General features: G+C 53.9%; 2 protein-coding genes across 9 annotated transcripts in view; one reads left to right on the top strand and one right to left on the bottom strand.

Moving 5' to 3' along the window:
- The window catches only part of LOC143820909 (SCO-spondin-like), a 109108-nt gene extending 93063 nt beyond the window's left edge, over positions 1-16045 (bottom strand). For 6 of the 8 annotated variants that reach the window (XR_013225597.1, XR_013225596.1, XR_013225598.1 and 3 more), the window contains exons 1-16: positions 15334-16045; positions 12727-13746; positions 11899-12110; positions 10288-10470; positions 9931-10013; positions 9114-9284; positions 8329-8576; positions 5315-5417; positions 3719-3877; positions 3117-3199; positions 2837-2965; positions 2576-2723; positions 1614-1854; positions 944-1082; positions 413-539; positions 63-235 (exon numbers count right to left, since the gene is read on the bottom strand). Coding sequence is in view for 4 of the 8 variants with exons in the window: in XM_077304264.1 (XP_077160379.1) it covers positions 63-235; positions 413-539; positions 944-1082; positions 1614-1854; positions 2576-2723; positions 2837-2965; positions 3117-3199; positions 3719-3877; positions 5315-5417; positions 8329-8576; positions 9114-9284; positions 9931-10013; positions 10288-10470; positions 11899-11996 (2085 nt within the window). In the remaining 4 variants the exon portion in view is untranslated. Of the gene's footprint in view, positions 1-62; positions 236-412; positions 540-943; positions 1083-1613; positions 1855-2575; positions 2724-2836; positions 2966-3116; positions 3200-3718; positions 3878-5314; positions 5418-8328; positions 8577-9113; positions 9285-9930; positions 10014-10287; positions 10471-11898; positions 12111-12726; positions 13747-14964; positions 15296-15333 lie in introns of those variants that run through there. The other 2 variants (XM_077304267.1, XM_077304265.1) reach the window with 2 other exon arrangements.
- Positions 16046-16112: 67 nt separating this feature from the next.
- ZNF467 (zinc finger protein 467) overlaps positions 16113-17010 on the top strand; it is a 35200-nt gene continuing 34302 nt past the window's right edge. Inside the window, exons 1-2 of the mRNA XM_077304169.1 lie at positions 16113-16421; positions 16684-16882. The gene's annotated coding sequence lies outside the window, so the exon portion shown is untranslated. The remainder of the gene's footprint in view (positions 16422-16683; positions 16883-17010) is intronic.

Genomic DNA, 17010 nt, shown 5'->3' with positions numbered 1-17010 from the left:
CTCCTGCAGCCCTGGAGCCTCAGGCTGTCTTGTCAGGAGCAGTAAGGCCAGTCCAGGCTCACCTTGTTGGCAAACTGGGGCTGGAGGGTGATGTACACTGCAGGGAAGTCCGTCCCCCACAGCAGGTGAGCACCAAAGGTCTGGAGAAGCAGGAAGGCTGAGGAGGCCCGGCGTATCGTCAGATCGGCACTGCCATAGGGGAGAGCCACTTCTTGGCCATTCACCAACACCTCTCCTGGAGGAAGGCAGGGTGGAAAGGGCAGTGAGAGGAGAGTGAGACACTGGACATCTGGAGCTGATGGCGGGGGGGGCATGAGAAGCAGAGGGGAGGGAGCTGTGGGAGACACCCTGAACCCTCCCCACAGCGGAGAGAGGCACAGCGGAGAGGCTGGGGTTTCCCTCTCTGCCTCACCTGTGAGGGACAGTCGAGCAGACACCTTGTGCACGGTGACGGTCACAGCCCGGAGGCAGCTCACAGCTCCCTGGCTCCCACAGGCTTCATTCTCTGCTGAAACCTGAAGCTTCTCGTCTACAAAATCCTGGAGGTGGGGGGGAGAGAGAGCACCCCTGCATCAGAGACAGAGGGAGGGATTCCCTGGAACTCTCCTCTTTCATGTCTGGGGGAGGGAGGCTGCCACTCAGCATCGAGGGGAGGACAGATGTGCTCCCAAGTCCTCCCACCAGCTCCCCCCCCCCCCCGCCAAAAAAGCATCAAGCTTCATATTAAGGCTGAAAGCAAGATGGCAGAACAGCCTTGGGCCAGCCGGCCACAGGTGGTCTGGAATAACAGCCTGGTCTCCTTGCAGAAAGCCTTCCTCCCTGTCTCAATATTCTCACTTAGAAAGTTCAACAGTGTTGGAATGCTCCACAACATTCAGCAGAGACGGTTGTTGACCCAGGCAAAGTACAGCCCCTCCACGGAGGTCTCTGCCGAGTGTCTCACCTGCACCAGGAAGTACTGGCAGGCGCCGTGGAAGGAGTAACGCTTGTGATCGAAGGTCTGGTAGTGAGAGTCCCCAAGCATGGCGCATTCTCCAGCACACTGGTCTTGGGAACAAAGCCAGCGTCCCCCTTGGCATGTACTGTGCGGAGGAAATAATGGCAGGCCAGAGGATCATGGGAGTGCCAGCCCACTCCCCTCCGTTCCGGGAAGAGCTCTGCTCCTCTCCTCCGAGAACTTTCCATGTGGCCTCCCTCCCTCCCCTTCTATGTTCTTGACTTTCTGGACAAGCACACACAGTTTCCGGTACCTTGAAACCTGTGTGAGATTTACACACACACACACACACACCCCTCAGTGACATGGACCTTTCACTTTCACACAACGCCTTGCCTGCTGCATCTGTCAACATTCTACTGCTGACATTCTAACAGGTCCATGGCTGTGCTGTGGCATCACAGCAACTCAGTCAACTGACAGAGGAGAAAGACTCACACACAGCCAATAGTGCTCTGGTTCAGCCGAAAGAGGCCGACGGACCACTCCTGCTATTCATCCCAGTACCCCCCAGGTCAGAGCACCAGCGGCCATGTGGCTTTCCAGGGCTCCTCCCGGGGCTCAAGGAGGGTGCCCCCCACCCCAGCTTCTGCCCACTGGTAGCCCGGAGCCTCACCACAGGTGGCAACGCTGCTGCAAAGTCTCTCCTGGGGCATATTTCTGGCGCCGGTGGAAGCAGGGGCACTGGCTCCCGGGGACACAGGCCCCCTCCTCCAGGTAAAGGCCCGGTGGGCACTCACAGCCGCTCACGCACTCGTCCCTGCAGCCGCCCTCCTCAGCAGGGCCCACGGCTGCACAGCTGGCGGGGCATGAGGAGACGCAGTCCGAGTACACTTTCCCTTGGCCACAGGACTTCTCTGCCAGGAGAGAGAATCAGGCAGCACTGAGCAGGAGGCCAGGGATTCTGTTTTTTTTGACGGGAGGAGACATCTTCTGGGCATGGAATTGGGGTCACTGTGAGTGGGGACACAGTTGTGAATGTCCTGAATTCTGCAGAGGGTTGGACTAGATGACCCTGGAGGTCCCTTCCGACTGATTCTGTGTTCCTAAGGGGCTACAGCTCCTGCCTCCACCAGCTGGCATATGGACTCTACAACAGCTGCACCCCAGATGTGGGTGCTGGCCTTGCCTGGAGAGGGGTCAGGGGACTGGGGGGAGGGGACTACTGGTCCAATATCCGTGATGCGCTTGCATTTTTACATTTGTATCCCACTTTCCTCCCTAGTCTAAATTCAAAATGGATTCAGAACTGTGTTCTCCTCTCCTCCATTTTCTCACAACCACCATCCAGGGAGGGAGATCATGCTGAGAGTCTGGTTATGGGTCCAGGGCCACCAAGCGCATTTCCCTGGTGGAAGTGTGTGCTTGAACCCACAATCTGGGTCCAGCATTTGGCCCACTATGCCTCACTGACTCTTAATGTGACCAGAGTGGAGTCACTAAAGGGCAAGATGGTTGACCCTGGAGAGCTGATCTCACTGAACAGCTTTCACTGCCACGACAATCCCACAGCAGCTGGCAGGGCAATGCCAATGATGGTCCCACCCTTTCCGTGTGCCTTGCATTGTAGCCCCCTACCACAAAATCCAGGCTGCCTCCAGGGGAGAAAAATGCGCTGCTGGGCACACTCGCGGGCATAGCCAGCAAAGGTCTCGCAGAAGGCATCTGTCCCGGCTCCACTGCACTGCAGGTACACGCAGGTGTCGTAGAATCCGCTGGGGTCCACCTGAATCAGCAAAAATTACAAGGAAAATAGAACAGGCACCGATTCTGTTCCGGCAAGACGGGAGAGCAACACCAGCTGGCAGCCAGAGAAGGCAGGCACGGCTGGCTCCTCACCTCCGAGTGGCACTGGCTGAAGGGGCTGGACATCAGTCTTTGGCACACAGACTCCGTCTTCTGCCGGGCGTCATGCCCCCCCCACAGATCACAGCGGTGTATCTCTTCTGCAGCATCTGTGCAGGAACTCTATGGAAGGTACAAGAGGAAAACCCAGAAAAGTTGCAGCATTTCTCTCCCATCCCTATCCCATCTCATCCCTGACCTGGGAAAGGCAACAGGAACCTACATGTCTGGAGTGACAAGGACTTTCTCCACCCAAACCCTGTCTGGAACATACCGATGCAGCATCAGGGATGCGCCACGAATTGCCAAAAATATTTGCCAACACAACTGTGTCTCCTCCCACACGTAGGAAGTCATCTGTGAACATAAAGAGAGATAGATGAAGGGCAGGTTTCAGCAGAGGATGAAATGCAGGGGATGTGGCAGAAATATCCCACCTGGTTGAGAGCCTGCTAGAGGCAGACAGAGCACAGGAGACTCCTGAGTGGCAGGACTGGGAGGCTGCCCCCCTTCCCCAGGCCAGGTGTCCCAGATAGCAGGGGCAGGAGAACCAAAGAGACAGAAAGGCTGCCAGGCGACCCAGGACAATGGGACTTTGCCCCTGGCTTTTCTCTGCAGAGCAGCCCTATGGCCTCCCACACAAGTACGAGCTCTAGCCACCCCTGCTTCTCTTCCAAGCTCAGCTGGTCAGAGCTACTGACTTGAGGCTGCTGCTTGTCCTTTTGCTTTCTGGGCTGTAACTGGATAACAGCTCATATTCCCAAGTCCAGTGTGGGAGAATGGGGTTGTACATGAAGTGTGGATCAGTGCACTATGAGGGCATTCCCTCTGGGGAGCAACATGAGAAAAACACTGGTGGGGCTCCCTGGTGGCTACCTGCAGGGTCGTCGTTGTAGAGCCCACACAGCCCTCTTGTGAAGCCTCTCAGCTCTGCCCCTACAGTGATGTAGACTGCATCGCGCCCATCAAACTTGATCCGAACACCCAGGCCGCTCTCCACAAAGAGGAAATCCCCCAGCCACCAAACGCTGATCCCTGCAGAAGCAGAAGTGGGGAGGGGGAGGGGGCAGGAATGGAGGGCAGGCCACCCCAGCCAGGCACTCCATACAGCAGAGGGCTGGCCGGACGGAACAGTCCAAACCAGGAAAATTCAACCAACACTTACAAAAATGTAATCTTTTTTGTTTAAAATTATTCCACTGTATCCTCTAGATTCTGTGGAGGTAGAGCAGTAAAGAAGCCTCCATGAAGCACTGAGCCTGAGGGACTATTTATACGATGATAAAAACCACCGAGGAAGAAAACAACTTTGAAAACGGGCTATCGAAATAGAAAAAAAAATGTGTTCATCCGGAACCCATTTTGGTTTATGTTTGTACATCACACATATTGTACAAAGGCAATATCTACAGAATAAATTGGAATAATTATAAACAAAAAGATTACATTTTGTATCAGCCAATTGGTTGGATTCTCCTAGTTCAGACTTGCTCCACAGGCTGTGGAACAGAACGGAGGCAGTGAACAGGGCCTGCGGACCCCTCTGAGCTTGGATCCAGCCCTGCTCAGGAAAGAGACAGCACAGAGGCCTCCCTCCACAGCAGTCCTTTCCTCCAGGGAGAAAGTCCACGTGGACGAGAGCTGTTGTCCAGCTGCAGTTCCGGGAGGTCTCCAGCCCCGACTTGGAAGCTGGGAACCCTTTGTGAAAGTGCCAGGCACCCCCTGTCTCCCCGGCCACACAGGCTGTTAAAACGACATGGTTAACAACAAATAAATAAACGGGTGAGTCAGAGTTTCTGCTCTAATACCCCCCACCAGGGGTGGGGGGAGTCCCCGTTTCAAGTGATGCAGGGGTTGCTCAAGTTAGTAATAACTGGAAGCACCAATGAACTAGTGCATAACCCCAAACAAGGGGTCAGGATCCCTTGAAGTGCCAAGCAGGCTGCTGGGTAAACGTGTGAACCATGCGCAACCAATGCACCAACCAAGCATCCTCTGCAACATCACAAGGGACCCAAAGACCCACATTTACCACAGCTGCCCTTTTAGTGAAGCTTAGAGGGCTTAAGGTGGTGTTAGAACAAGGGGCACCTTGAAGATCAACAGTTTACTTCTGGGCATAAACTTTTGCGTGTGCACATGCACACACACAAGCTTCTACCCACAATTAAACTCTGTGCGTCTTCAAGGTGCCCCTGGACTCATCCTGCTGCTTCAGACCAACACGGCCACCACCTGAATCTATCGTAAAGTTGTGTTGTGCTTGTAAATTGACAACCAAGGCAGAGGTGGCATTGTGCGCCGTGCTTGGCTCAGTGAGGGCTAAAAGAATGGGGGGAGGGAGCTGGAGATGGCAGCCCTCCTTGGGGCTGGGGTCCACTCTTCCATCTCAGCTGGATGAGGGCTCCAAAGTTACAGGTCTCTGTGGGGAAATAGTGGGGCAGGAGCCTCTCCCCATAGGTAGCTCCTCACCTTTTTGCATCCGTGGCTTCCCTTCTGGCACCACAACGCCATTCACAGACACGCTCCGGCCCTCAGCCTCTACCGAGTCAAGTCCAAACAGCATGTGGAGGGCCTGTCCAGAAAAGAGGACATGACTCTCTCATCCTGGTCCTCAGCACTTCCTTTGTGACTTGTGTGCCTCACCCTCCCCACCACCCTGCATTTCTTGAACTGTTCTTGGACCCAGAGGCAGAAGCTGTGGACACAGCCAAGGGGGACCCATATCTATCTGACCACCATCTGACACCATCTGACCAGGCAGGCACACAATAACAGGCATGAAAGCACACATTTAAATGAACCATGGCAAGCTTCTAGCCCCTCTCCTTAGTCTCCCCTTCCCCAAAAACCTAGCAAGGGTCAGCTTCTCTGTCTCCCATTCAGGCACCCCTGACCCACATCACAGCTTCTTGGACCTATGAAATGAATTTGCATTTTATTTTAGTTATTTACTAGACTAGATTTTTATACCACCCTTCCCTGCAAGATGATTGGCCGATTGTAGCCCGACTGGGAAATGCAAATCACATGTGCGTTTCCCCATTTCATAGACAGGCCAATAATAACAGGCTTCAAAATAATTGGGCCCGAGCCACCCCAGAACACCTGCATCAGCATGAAGTGATAGGAAGGGACTCTCTCTGCTCAGAATTCTTTACCTTACGATGGTGCCCTTTCTGGGGCTGAGCCCTGGACATCAAACTCTGCTTCTGGGGCTCAGCCAGGGCTGTTTTTCTTAGAACTTTCGCATATAGGCTACTTGCCCCAGGTTCGAAGGGACCAGGGAGTGCCCCCTCCACTCCCTGCACCATCAGTGGTACATTCCTGCATCCTCTGAGGTTTCCCCTAACTTTTCTCCAGCCTTCCCTAAAACTCCTTTGCTGCAAATTTTGTGGAAAAGATCACAGCAAAGGCTGGATGGATGCGATGCGGGTGAGAGTCTGGATTTTCCATCTACGGGACAGCCCCCCCCCCCCCAGAGGCTCTTCCCTTTGTCGCCACCAGGGCCTCTCTTGCTTTTTAAACTGTTGACGTGAATATTGTTCCAACATAACAGTCTGCGTATCCCAGTGGTTCTCCACCTTCCTAACGCTGCAACCCTTTAATACAGTTCCTCATGTTCTGGTGACCCCCAACCATAAAATTATGCCAGTGTTCTTTCACAGAAATTAAACTGACACTGACCAATGGCGTGAAGATCCATGGTTCAGGATTGTATATAAGTTGGGTTTTTTCTGGGGTTTCTCAGTTCTGCCTCTTGTCCCACTGAGCTGTGCCGCCACCTGGAGCACCTGGCGGGAGACACCGCTGGAGTGGCTGGTGGCCGAGCACGGATACCTATAGGACGAGCGGCAACAATGGCAGGCCCCCCCCCAAGCTGCTCACCCTGCCACGACCCCTGTGAAAGGGTGAATCGACCCCCAAAGGGGTCCTGACCCACAGGTGGAGAACGATTGGTGTATCAAGTTTTCTGAATTCCCAGATTTCTTTTTTAAAGTAAACCTGTAGACCCTTTCATTGTGGAGATATAAGGGAAAAGACATATTTTGACAGCAAAAGGGGATAGAGACTTAGGTTTTCATATTACCATTCTTAACCAGATGTTCAACAAAACAAAATCTGAATCCGGTCAAGCACCTTTAAGACCAACAAAGATTTATTCAAGGTATGAGCTTTCGAGTGCAAGCACTCTTCCTCAGACAGTGGGAATAGTCTGAGGAAGAGTGCTTGCACTCGAAAGCTCACGCCTTGAATAAATCCTTGTTGGACTCTGATTTTGTTTTGCTGTGCTGCTTCAGACCAACACAGCGACCCACTTGAATCAAACCAGATGTTATTCGTTGTTTGCCCTATTTCAAGTAAATAGATCATAGAATCATAGAATCATAGAGTTGGAAGGGGCCACAGAGGCCATCTAGTCCAACCTCCTGCTCAACGCAGGATCAGCCCAAAGCATCCTAAAGCATCCAAGAAAAGTGTGTATCCAGCCTTTGCTTGAAGACTGCCAGTAAGGGGGAGCTCACCACCTCCTTAGGCAGCCTATTCCACTGCTGAACTACTCTAACTGTGAAAAACTTTTTCCTGATATCTAGCCTATATCGTTGTACTTGTAGTTTAAACCCATTACTGCGTGGGTAAGATGCAGGGATGGGGATTTCATCTATCGAATTTCCTTCCATTCATGAGCCCTCTCTGCTGTGGTCATCTGAAACAGTGCCACTTTCCTCCACATACGCAACGCTTTTTCATCATGCAGACTTCTTTGGAGTCTGTTCAGAGTTTTAAAAAACATTTTACATTGAGCACGATAGGGCCATGCCAATACAGCAGAGTCAAGGCATCTCACTGAAGGGCCACATGGGCCTAGAGCTATAGAGCTCGACTAGAACATTTTTTAAAGTCTGACGAAGACCTTGCTGGACAAGGGGCAAGGGAGTGGAATTGCAGGAGGGCTGTGGACATTTCAAACAGGATGCCACAGCAATTCACAAGATCAACAAAGGGGTAGAGAACGGAAGAGAGCCATTTCCCTCAAAAACAGCCCAGCCATGCCTTGCTGACCCAGCACAAGTGAGTTTGTATGAGCAGGTACATAAATTCCACTAGCAGCCGGTTACTAAAACAAATCTGTCCGAAATGAAAAAATCCATTAACGGCCATTTACTAAAATGGACTGCAAAGGCAGTTTGAACAGGGCCTTAGTTTCAGCAAGGAAGCTGGGGATCCAGAGGACCTGATACACAGATGGTTCTAACAATACAGTGATATTCAATGACTGATTTCCAAAAACCACAAAAAGGGATTCATGTGAGGCAGCTACTGCAAGGGGCCGTGGGCAGGGGAAATGTGGAGAAACCAGCCACGTGAAAGCCCTGCCGCCCCTGTGCTGTCCTGGCAGTCTGATGGAAAACGTGCAAGACCGCCACGCGTGGCCAATGCCTTGTTCCCAGCATCAGTGGGAGCTGCGTTCTGCTCCCCCTTACCCTGTGGCAGAGGCCGGGCAAGCACCCCCCCCGGCCAGAGGAGACCTGGACGGCCCAGGTGCCATCGGAGGAGGCGGCAAAGGTATATGTGCAGTTCCCGTGAAAGCGGAAATGTTTGCCATCAAAGCTGCGATAATGGACACCAGCCCAGGTCATGCAGGTGGCAAAGGGCTGCCGGAGGTGCCCCAAACGGGCTAGAAATGCTGAGGGGACGGATGGCCTGAGAAGGAATGGCGAAGGCAGGTCACCTGGGAAGAGAGTGAGTTGCTGGTTAGTAGCTGTGCAGGAAGCCTGTGTGGTCCAGCGCTTAGGAGGCTGGAACAGGGAGACCCAGGTTCTGACCCCCCCTCTGCACTAGATGAGAGGTGCTGGTGAACTTGTGAGGCTGTAGCCGCCACCCACCGAGTCATGCTGCAGGGGACTGATCCTGACTGCACCATGGGGGGGGGGAGGCTTTTAAAGGGAGCATGTGCACCTACAGCTGTCCCAGAATTCAACTCACAGGGACATTCTGGGAAGGGGGGATTTGGAGGGGGAACTTATGGCATGCCATTGCATTAGCCATCTGAAGCTGCTCTTCTCTGCAAGGGAACTGACTCCAGTTGTCAGGATATCAGCTCTAATTCTGGGGGAACTCCAGGCTCCACCTCGAGTCTGGCAAACATAGCGCCCCCCCCCCGCCCCCGCCCCCATGGTCCTGTCTGCACAGCCCTCTTGTCTTTCTGTTGAAAGATGCTGAGTCTCCATGAAAGAAGCGGAGGACCCATCCCCCTCCACACACACACCTTTCTTGGGCAGGTAGGAGCAGCTGAGGCAGGCGCCAGAGGAGGCATTCCTCCAGCTGTGTCCCCCTGGCCAGCTGCAGCATTCCGCAATGCTCATCAGCGAGATGTTCTGCATCCCTGGCACGCCCTGGCATTGCCCAATGGGGAAGCATTGGCCCAGAAGCCCCATTCCTGGATAGTGATGGGGAGAGAGGAGAAGGGAGGGGGGAAAGAAGAATCAGAGAGGTGGCTACAATTCACCCCCAAAACCTACCTCATCAACACCCCCCCCCCCACAGAGTCGGGGGAGTCCTGCCAGTTTTCACTGCAAGGATCCCAAGGTAGCTGACAGGGGCCAACCGGGCCAACTTAGTATGTAATGAGCAGGGAATCTTGCTGGGTGGAGCCCCTCTGGGCAGGAAACCTGAGAAACCCGAGACTCTGGGCAAGACTGATGGTGCTCTTCGTTTTTCAAACCTTTTCTTCCCGGGGATTTTTCTGTGTTTCATGAATTAGAGTCCCCACCCCCATCCCCTTCTGTCGCTAGTGCCATGCTTAGTCGATCTCCCAAAGCCCCTTCTCTTGCTTACTTGGGGATCTACCTGGGATGACTGAAAGACATTTTCAGCTCCATGTCAATCCCTCAAAGGCACTAGAACTAGGAGCACAGCACACAGGGAACGGCCACGTCAACCCAGCATTCCCATCAGGCGTGATCCTGGGAGGGCCACAGCGTATAATACTGCAGCTCCCGACATCCCGCAAGCCGTGGCTCTGGGGCCCACTCTCTGACTGCCCCCTCCTCCTCCAGCTCCGCCCCACCCCGGTCCCACCTTACCCTCTGAGCAGTGAGGGCCACTCCATCCTTCACAGCAGGTACGCACCGTGCGGTTCCACACCAGGGGTCTTGTGTCCTCGGGCCTGCAACGGGAAGAAAGCAGGGGTGGACAGAGCTATGGGGAGGCACTCGGAGGAGCCATGTCAGTCTGAGTCCGGGGCCCTTTTAAGATCAGCAAACTTTAAAAATTGCTATAAGTTTTCTGAAGACATTGCCTGTACAAGGAAGCTTCTGAACCTTACGTTCTCCTCCACCTGTTCCAGCAGTCTCTCGCAGCCTCTGGCTCTGGCCATGCCCACCCTCTGCCCTCCTGCTCCTTGGAAACCCCACCCCCCTTCCCCCTGCAAATGTACTCACTTGTAGATGTAGCACAGGGCGGTGAGGCCTCCTTCCCTGCCATAGGCTTGGGACATCCTGCTTCGATCCAGGTGCCAGCCTGCCATATTGTACTGGTAGACATCGGAGCAGGGCACCACCTCCTCACGCCGGGGGCTGACCACTTCCTCCTCCATCACCTGGACTGTCCTCTCACACCACCGCCTGCAGCCGGAATGACAGCACCACTTGAGGACAGAGAAACAAGACGCTGCCTCCAGACTTGGGGCCTGTTTCCCCTCCCAGTTGAACATGTGGGAATGGATCAGAACCAGGCTCATTCAGCCCTCAACAGCCACGAGCCCGGTGCCTCTGGGAAGCAGTATCAGCAAAGACAGTCCCCCCTGGCTTGCCAGCAGCTGCTGATAGATGCTCATGGCGGTCTGCTGCCCCTGCTGATATTCATGGCCTTATGGATTCAGGAGCAAAAATGTGTTCATCACAGCCTTGTGTAAATCCATTTGTTCCTCATATTCACACTCCATTGTTGGACAAAGCAACGCATTACATTTCCCGTGTGACTTCACCTGGCCCTACTGATCTGATGAGCGCTTGGAGGGCCATAGTTCTCAGGTGCACAGGATCTGATGCAGAGTGGGTCTGGGGGGCACAAGAAGAGGTGCTGAGGCCTTCTCCCTACACCACTTCCGGACCTGAAGCAGCCCCCATGGGGGCTTGCTCTTTTGCCTAGTCTAACTTGCTTTCTGTTCCCGTGCGGTTGGCGTTAAGAGCATGAGAACACAAAAAGAGACCCCACTAGATCAGCGCACGGGTCCATCTATGCCAGCCTCCTGTCTTGCACAGCCGCCAACCACTTTCTCTGGCAAGCCAACAGCAGGGCAGCGAAGCTGAAGTCTTCCCCCTAATTGATGAAATTAATGGAAAAGAAATTCCATCTAAACATCCGGAAGAAGTTCCTGACAGTTAGAGCGGTTTCTCAGTGGAACAGGCTTCCTCGGGAGGTGGTGGGTTCTCCATCTTTGGACATCTTTAAACAGAGGCTAGATAGCCATCTGACGGAGAGGCTGATTCTGTGAAGGTTCAGGGGGGTGGCAGGTGACAGTGGATGAGTGAGAGGGTCGTGGGTGTCCTGCACAGTGCAGGGGGTTGGACTAGATGACCCAGGAGGGCCCTTCCAACTCTATGATTCTATGTTGCCTCCTGGCACTGGGCTTCAGAAGTTGACCGCATATGGAGGTTCCCTCTAGATACCATGGCTAGCAGCCACTGACAGGCCTATTTTCCATGGATCAGGCTAATCCCCTTTCAAACTCTTCTAAGCTGTGGCCGTCACTACATCCTCAGGCAGCAAATTTCACATTTTAACCACTCATTGTGTGTGTCCTGAATCTGCTATCCTTCAGCTTCACCAAGTGCCCTTGAGTTTTAGCATTTGGGGAAAGGGAAAGCTCCTTGCCATGCCCCTCTGATCAACGTGCCCTGGAGGGGACATGAGAAAACGGTCACTTGGAGCAAGGCCCTCCTCATCTGGACTGCTGCCAAGTGACACACCCAAAGCTCCACAGGGGAAAGGAGGGAGGATCTGTGGCTGGGAACACAGGGTGGCACTAAGACCAGTGAGAACATCCTTACCCACTTGTCAGCGCCAGAGTCTCCCAGAGTGAGATCCACACCAAAAGGCCCAGCAGGAACTTAGGACTGGGTCCTCTTGGGTGTGCAGTCTTCCCCATCTCCTGTGAGGTTGTGCTTGGATCGGCCAGCCTGGGGCTGAAGGATCGGAAGGATCCAGGGTTGGAAGGATCCAGCTGGCCAGGAGCCCACACCCAGGCCACAGGACAGGCGTGCTGTAAAGCAAGAAGACCATGGCATCTGTCAAGGCAGAAGCGGCATGGCAGCAGTAAAGAGGGTGCCCAGCCCCAAATCCATGATTTACTGAATGCCCCGGGATTTTTTTTATTGTATGGACTTATTCTGTGTAATCCACCCCGAGTTCCCGTGAGAAAGGTGGACTGTAAATAACATAGATAAATGGATGAAGACATAAATGTGGCTGATTTCCCTGACCTGCAATTTGCATCAATTGGCTGAAAGGGAAATGCATTTATTCCCTGCATTTTTTGATACAAACTTTAAGACATTAACTCAAAATTCCCTAAACCTGAGATCTGGAGGAGCGTCAAGCCATGCACAGTCAACCCAAGGGACCTGATGGGAATCTTAGCCCAAAGGCCAAAGCAGCAGCAATTATGAAAACAATCTGATTTCTGTAATGTGCAGTGCACTCAGCAAGAAATGGTGACTGGAGCGTCAGTCACCATCTCTCGCTGAAAGTCACTCTTTGGTTGGAATAAATCCCCATGAATGGAACAGAGGGTCCCTCCAGACATTATCTGCTCTTCCCCCACCCCACCGGGCTTCTGTGCCCCCCATCCACCCCATCCCACCCAGCCCTGCACTCACCTGTGGGAGCTCCGTTCCCTACTCCTGAGTCAAGTGCCTGAGGTCAGGCAATGCAACAGGCGAGCTAGGAGGAGGCTGCGGCATGTTTATATCTCTCCTGTGGGATCAGCAGGGTTGGGAGGCAGCTGGGGGCCCTGGGATTGGACAGGCTTTGCCCATGCAAATGCTAACTCCCCTTGGGACCATCCCCCCTTCTCCTCCACTCCCAGCACCAAGTGAACCTAGAGCCCGAACCTGGCAGAGAGCCTGGTTGGCCAGGTGAGGAGGGGGTCTGCACAACCAGGAGATAAACCTGCTCAGGTGGGGGTGCTGGAGGTCCCAGTAGCCCCTTCTCCTCCCCACAAGGCCTTCTTCACATCTCTCCTCCCCATCTCCACCTCCCCCGTGGCGAAAAACTTCTTTGCTGTGATCCCCAAAATCCTCTTTCTTGGCATTTTGGACCACTCCATTCTTGAGTGATCAAAGCACTGTCTCATCAGTTACGACAACAGCCTTGCAAGATAGGCCCATCTCCAATCATCCTACTGCAGATGGGGACTGAGGTGAAGAGCAGCTGGCTGGCTTGGAGCCCTTGGCGAAGAGGGCAGCTGGGTCCAGCTGGAGGGCCCTTTCAATCCCCATCTTGCAACCAGCCATTTCCATTGGTCCTTTGCCCCCATTTCCTTATGGGGAGAGCAATCAGGCACCAAAGGAGAGGAAGGGGAAGTCCCGTGCCCCTGCTCTCTCTTGGGGGTGCTGTGAGGGACGCACATCTCAGGCTTGGTTGGGCTGGGTTGGGAGGAGGGGAAGGAGCCTGGTCTGTCTCTTCGCAGTGGCCCGGACCTGCTTGCAGGTAACTAGGATGTGTCTCTCAGAGCTTTGGGGGCTGACACGGCTGCCGGCTTTATCCCGCTGGCGGATCTTTGCTTATCCTCACTTCCGGGTCTCCGGCTCATCTCTGCCAAGAATTCCAAGGCCCACAGAGGCTTTGTCCATCTGTTCTTGACCTCTTTGGGTGGGTACTTTAGTTCTAAGAAGGATCTACCAAAAAGAGAGAAAAAGACCTATCCAATGGCAATACAACAAATGTATTCATAAAAGGAAGAAAAGTGTCCTTTTTCCTTAAGTTTTCCTTATCTGTTTATTCTGTAGGATTTCTGTCAAAACGGAATCCAGGTAACGTCCATTTTCAGTTAAATTCTTTCCTCAGTGACAAGTCCTCTGAGTCTTCAATGTTTTTATCAGTTTTATAGGTATCAAGAATTTAAACCTTATATATATATATATATATATATATAGTAATAATATAATACTGGCCACAGGTTCACATAGGTATGGGGATACCGGTCTGTGTTAACACGTTCCCCACAGAACGGTATCCCCATACCTATGTGAGCCTTCTTGCACACAGACAACCCCCCCTCAATCTCAAACAATTCCTTACCCACAACAATGCAACATCTAATTTGAACATGGACATTTCTACGAGAGCTTGCAACAAACCCAGATGACAACTTTTCTGCCACATACATTCCAATAACACAGTCAGTGGACCTAACAACATTATCTACACCATCAAAGGCTTATTCACTTGCTCTTCTTCTAACATTGTATATGCCATCAAATGCCAACTATGTCCCTCTATTCTCTACACTGGGGAAACAGGTCAAACACTTCGGCTTTCCAGGACATTCAATAAGGGACCTCAAAGTAGCTGTTTCATTGCAAAGAAACTGCAAGAACAGACTAGAAAGGGAGATTGTAGAAATGCAAGTTATTACAACACTCAAAACAATGGAATCCCCAGGACTCAACAGAGATATTGATTTCTTATCTTACTATGTATGCTAACCTAATTCAACTTTTCTATCCACATTCCCTACAATCCCCTCTTCATTCGATTGGGGACAATGGGACTGTAATGTGATGTGTTTGTAATGTAATTTAGAATCTAACTCTCTGGCCTTCGGAGAGAACAAACACAGAAGGGCCTGTCACTTGTGGGGATGCCTCCATGCTTGGGTGGAGACGGATGGGACTAGCAACAAATCTCTTTTAATTACTTCTTCCCACAACTGGGAAAGCGTCTGCCATTAATCACTACCTGAATATTTTTATATCCCCCATGTTTTAGAATCATAGAATCATAGAATCATTTTTATGAACGACAACTGAACGTAACGGACACATTTTGTTATTCTAGCAAGGAACTAGCCAATCTTTGTCAAAAAGCTGGATATTTATTGTGACGCTGTTTACCAATTTGCTCTCTCCTTCTATTGGTACTCTTGTGGTTTTTATTCCATTGCCTGAGGGAGTGTGCACACCAAAGCTTGTGCCTTGAGTAAATATTTGTTGGTCTTCAAGGTGCCTGATTGGACACAAATGTTGCCGTGCTCCTTCAGACCAACATGGCTAGATGCTTGCATGTTTCTTAGTCCACAAGAGGACTGGGCCTCTTATCCCATGACTGCCAGGCTTTCTGTGGCTGGAAGAAATTTTTATTCTTGGCCTTGATGGCTTTTGCAGTATGCTCCTCATGGTCTGCTTTTGCCACAGTCTCCTACGCTTTCTTTGGTTTCCCTCTCGCGTGTCCTGGAGAGACTGGGACTCCCCCCCCCCCCTTACCTTTCCATTGCTTCTTCACGAGCCCCCTCCTTTGGGAGAAGTGACCCCTTCTGAAGTTAAAGAGGAGGGTTTGGGGTGGGGTCTTTGGGGCTATCATGGCCACAGTCCACTCGCCAAAGCGGCTGTCCACAGTCTGGCGATGAGGGTGGATTCTGGCACCTCTCCAGGCCCCGCCTGGAGGCTGGTAACCCCACGGAGCCCCCTTTCTCAGGCAGGCCGCCGAGGGCACTCAAGAGGGAGGCGTGGGGGTCTCCCTTCTGAGGGAGAAGGCGCCATTTCCCGGCACGCCCTTTCATCCTGGGAGGAAGGCGGGGCAGGCAGGGAGAGCCCCGAGAGAACTGCTCTGCGATCCAGAATGCCATCGCGGCCTCCGAGGGGGGCTGTGGTAATCTGGCCTGGCCGGAAAGCCCCCCTGTGAGGGGCGCGCCCCCACGCCGCGCTCCCACGCCGCGCCCCCCCCCCACCCCGGCTGCTCCTCGCGACAACCCCGCGAGGTAGGCGCCGGGGGGGCGTGGAGGCCCTGCCGCCCGGCTCTCGCCCCGCCCTTCGCCGCCTGCCGCGGAGGCCGCGCATGCGCGGGGAGCGGGAGTCCCAGTCGCCGTTGCCCACGCGACGAGAGCGCGAAGGGGCTGCCGGGAGATGTAGTCCGTGCGGGCCGCCACCGGGGAGCCTCCCCGCGTGCACCGTCGCTCGGTCTGTCGGCGGGGGCGGGGCGGGGTCTCGCGGCCCAGCAGGAGGCGGGGCGGGCGGGCGGGCGGCGGCGCAGGTGAGGCCGGGGGCGCGCTTCTCCCCGTGGCGCTCTGCACATGCCCAGGGGCACCGGCGGCCCTTCGCGGGAAGCGGCCGGGCGGAAACCCTCGCAGGGCTGTCGTGGGGGGCGGCCCCGAGGAGCTCGCGAGTCCAGACGGGGCTCCCCCCGGAAGGGCCTCTGGTCCCGCCCCGCCCTGGAGCAGCTGGAGCCGGCGCCGACGCCGGGGACTGGCAGGGCAGGGCAGGGCAGGGCCGGACCCCCAGGACGCCCCTCTGTCTCCGCAGGGCTGGAGCCGGAATGCCGCGGGGGAGCAGCCGCCGGAGGCCGGGGCTTCGGGGTAAGAGCAGGAGGCGCGTTGAATTGAATCGTCTGTGCCCAGGGCCGGGGGGGGGGGGGAGACTCGCTTGAAGGGCAGGCTTGGAGGGCGCCAGCCAATGAGGCCCCCGCGAGGCAGGCTGCCCTTCCCCTGGTCCACCGGGGCTTTCTCAGTTTCTTCCCCTAAAAGCCAGCAGTCGATTGTTAGTTGCATGTTTCTCTGAATCCCAAGCTTTTTTGGTTTTGTTTTATTTTAAAGAAGCTTGTAGCTCCTTTCATTGCAGGGATATAAAGGAAAAGGTTCTGCTCTGGATGCTGCAGGCGAGCCCCAGCTGGTCAGATTCTGGAAGCCAAGACGGGTCAGCCCTGGGTTGTGCTTGGATGGGAGACCCCCCAGGGAAGTCCTGGGTCAGGCATTGACCACCTACCTCTAAGTGTCTTCCCTGACTGGTTGGCCCGGGCTGCCTGATCTCATCACTCATGGTTAGTACTTGGAAGAGGAGTTTCTGTGCAGAGGCAAGCAGAGGCCAGACGCCTGCTCCTCTCTTGCCTTGACTTGGAGGGCCCAGGCTAGCCTGACCAGGGTCAGTCCTGGACAGGACTTGGCTGGG

Source organism: Paroedura picta, chromosome 11 (genome assembly GCF_049243985.1).
Source record: "Paroedura picta isolate Pp20150507F chromosome 11, Ppicta_v3.0, whole genome shotgun sequence".
Classification (NCBI taxonomy): domain Eukaryota; kingdom Metazoa; phylum Chordata; class Lepidosauria; order Squamata; family Gekkonidae; genus Paroedura; species Paroedura picta.
The sequence above is the reverse complement of the archived record's forward strand: the minus strand, read 5'-3'. Positions and strand labels throughout refer to the sequence as shown.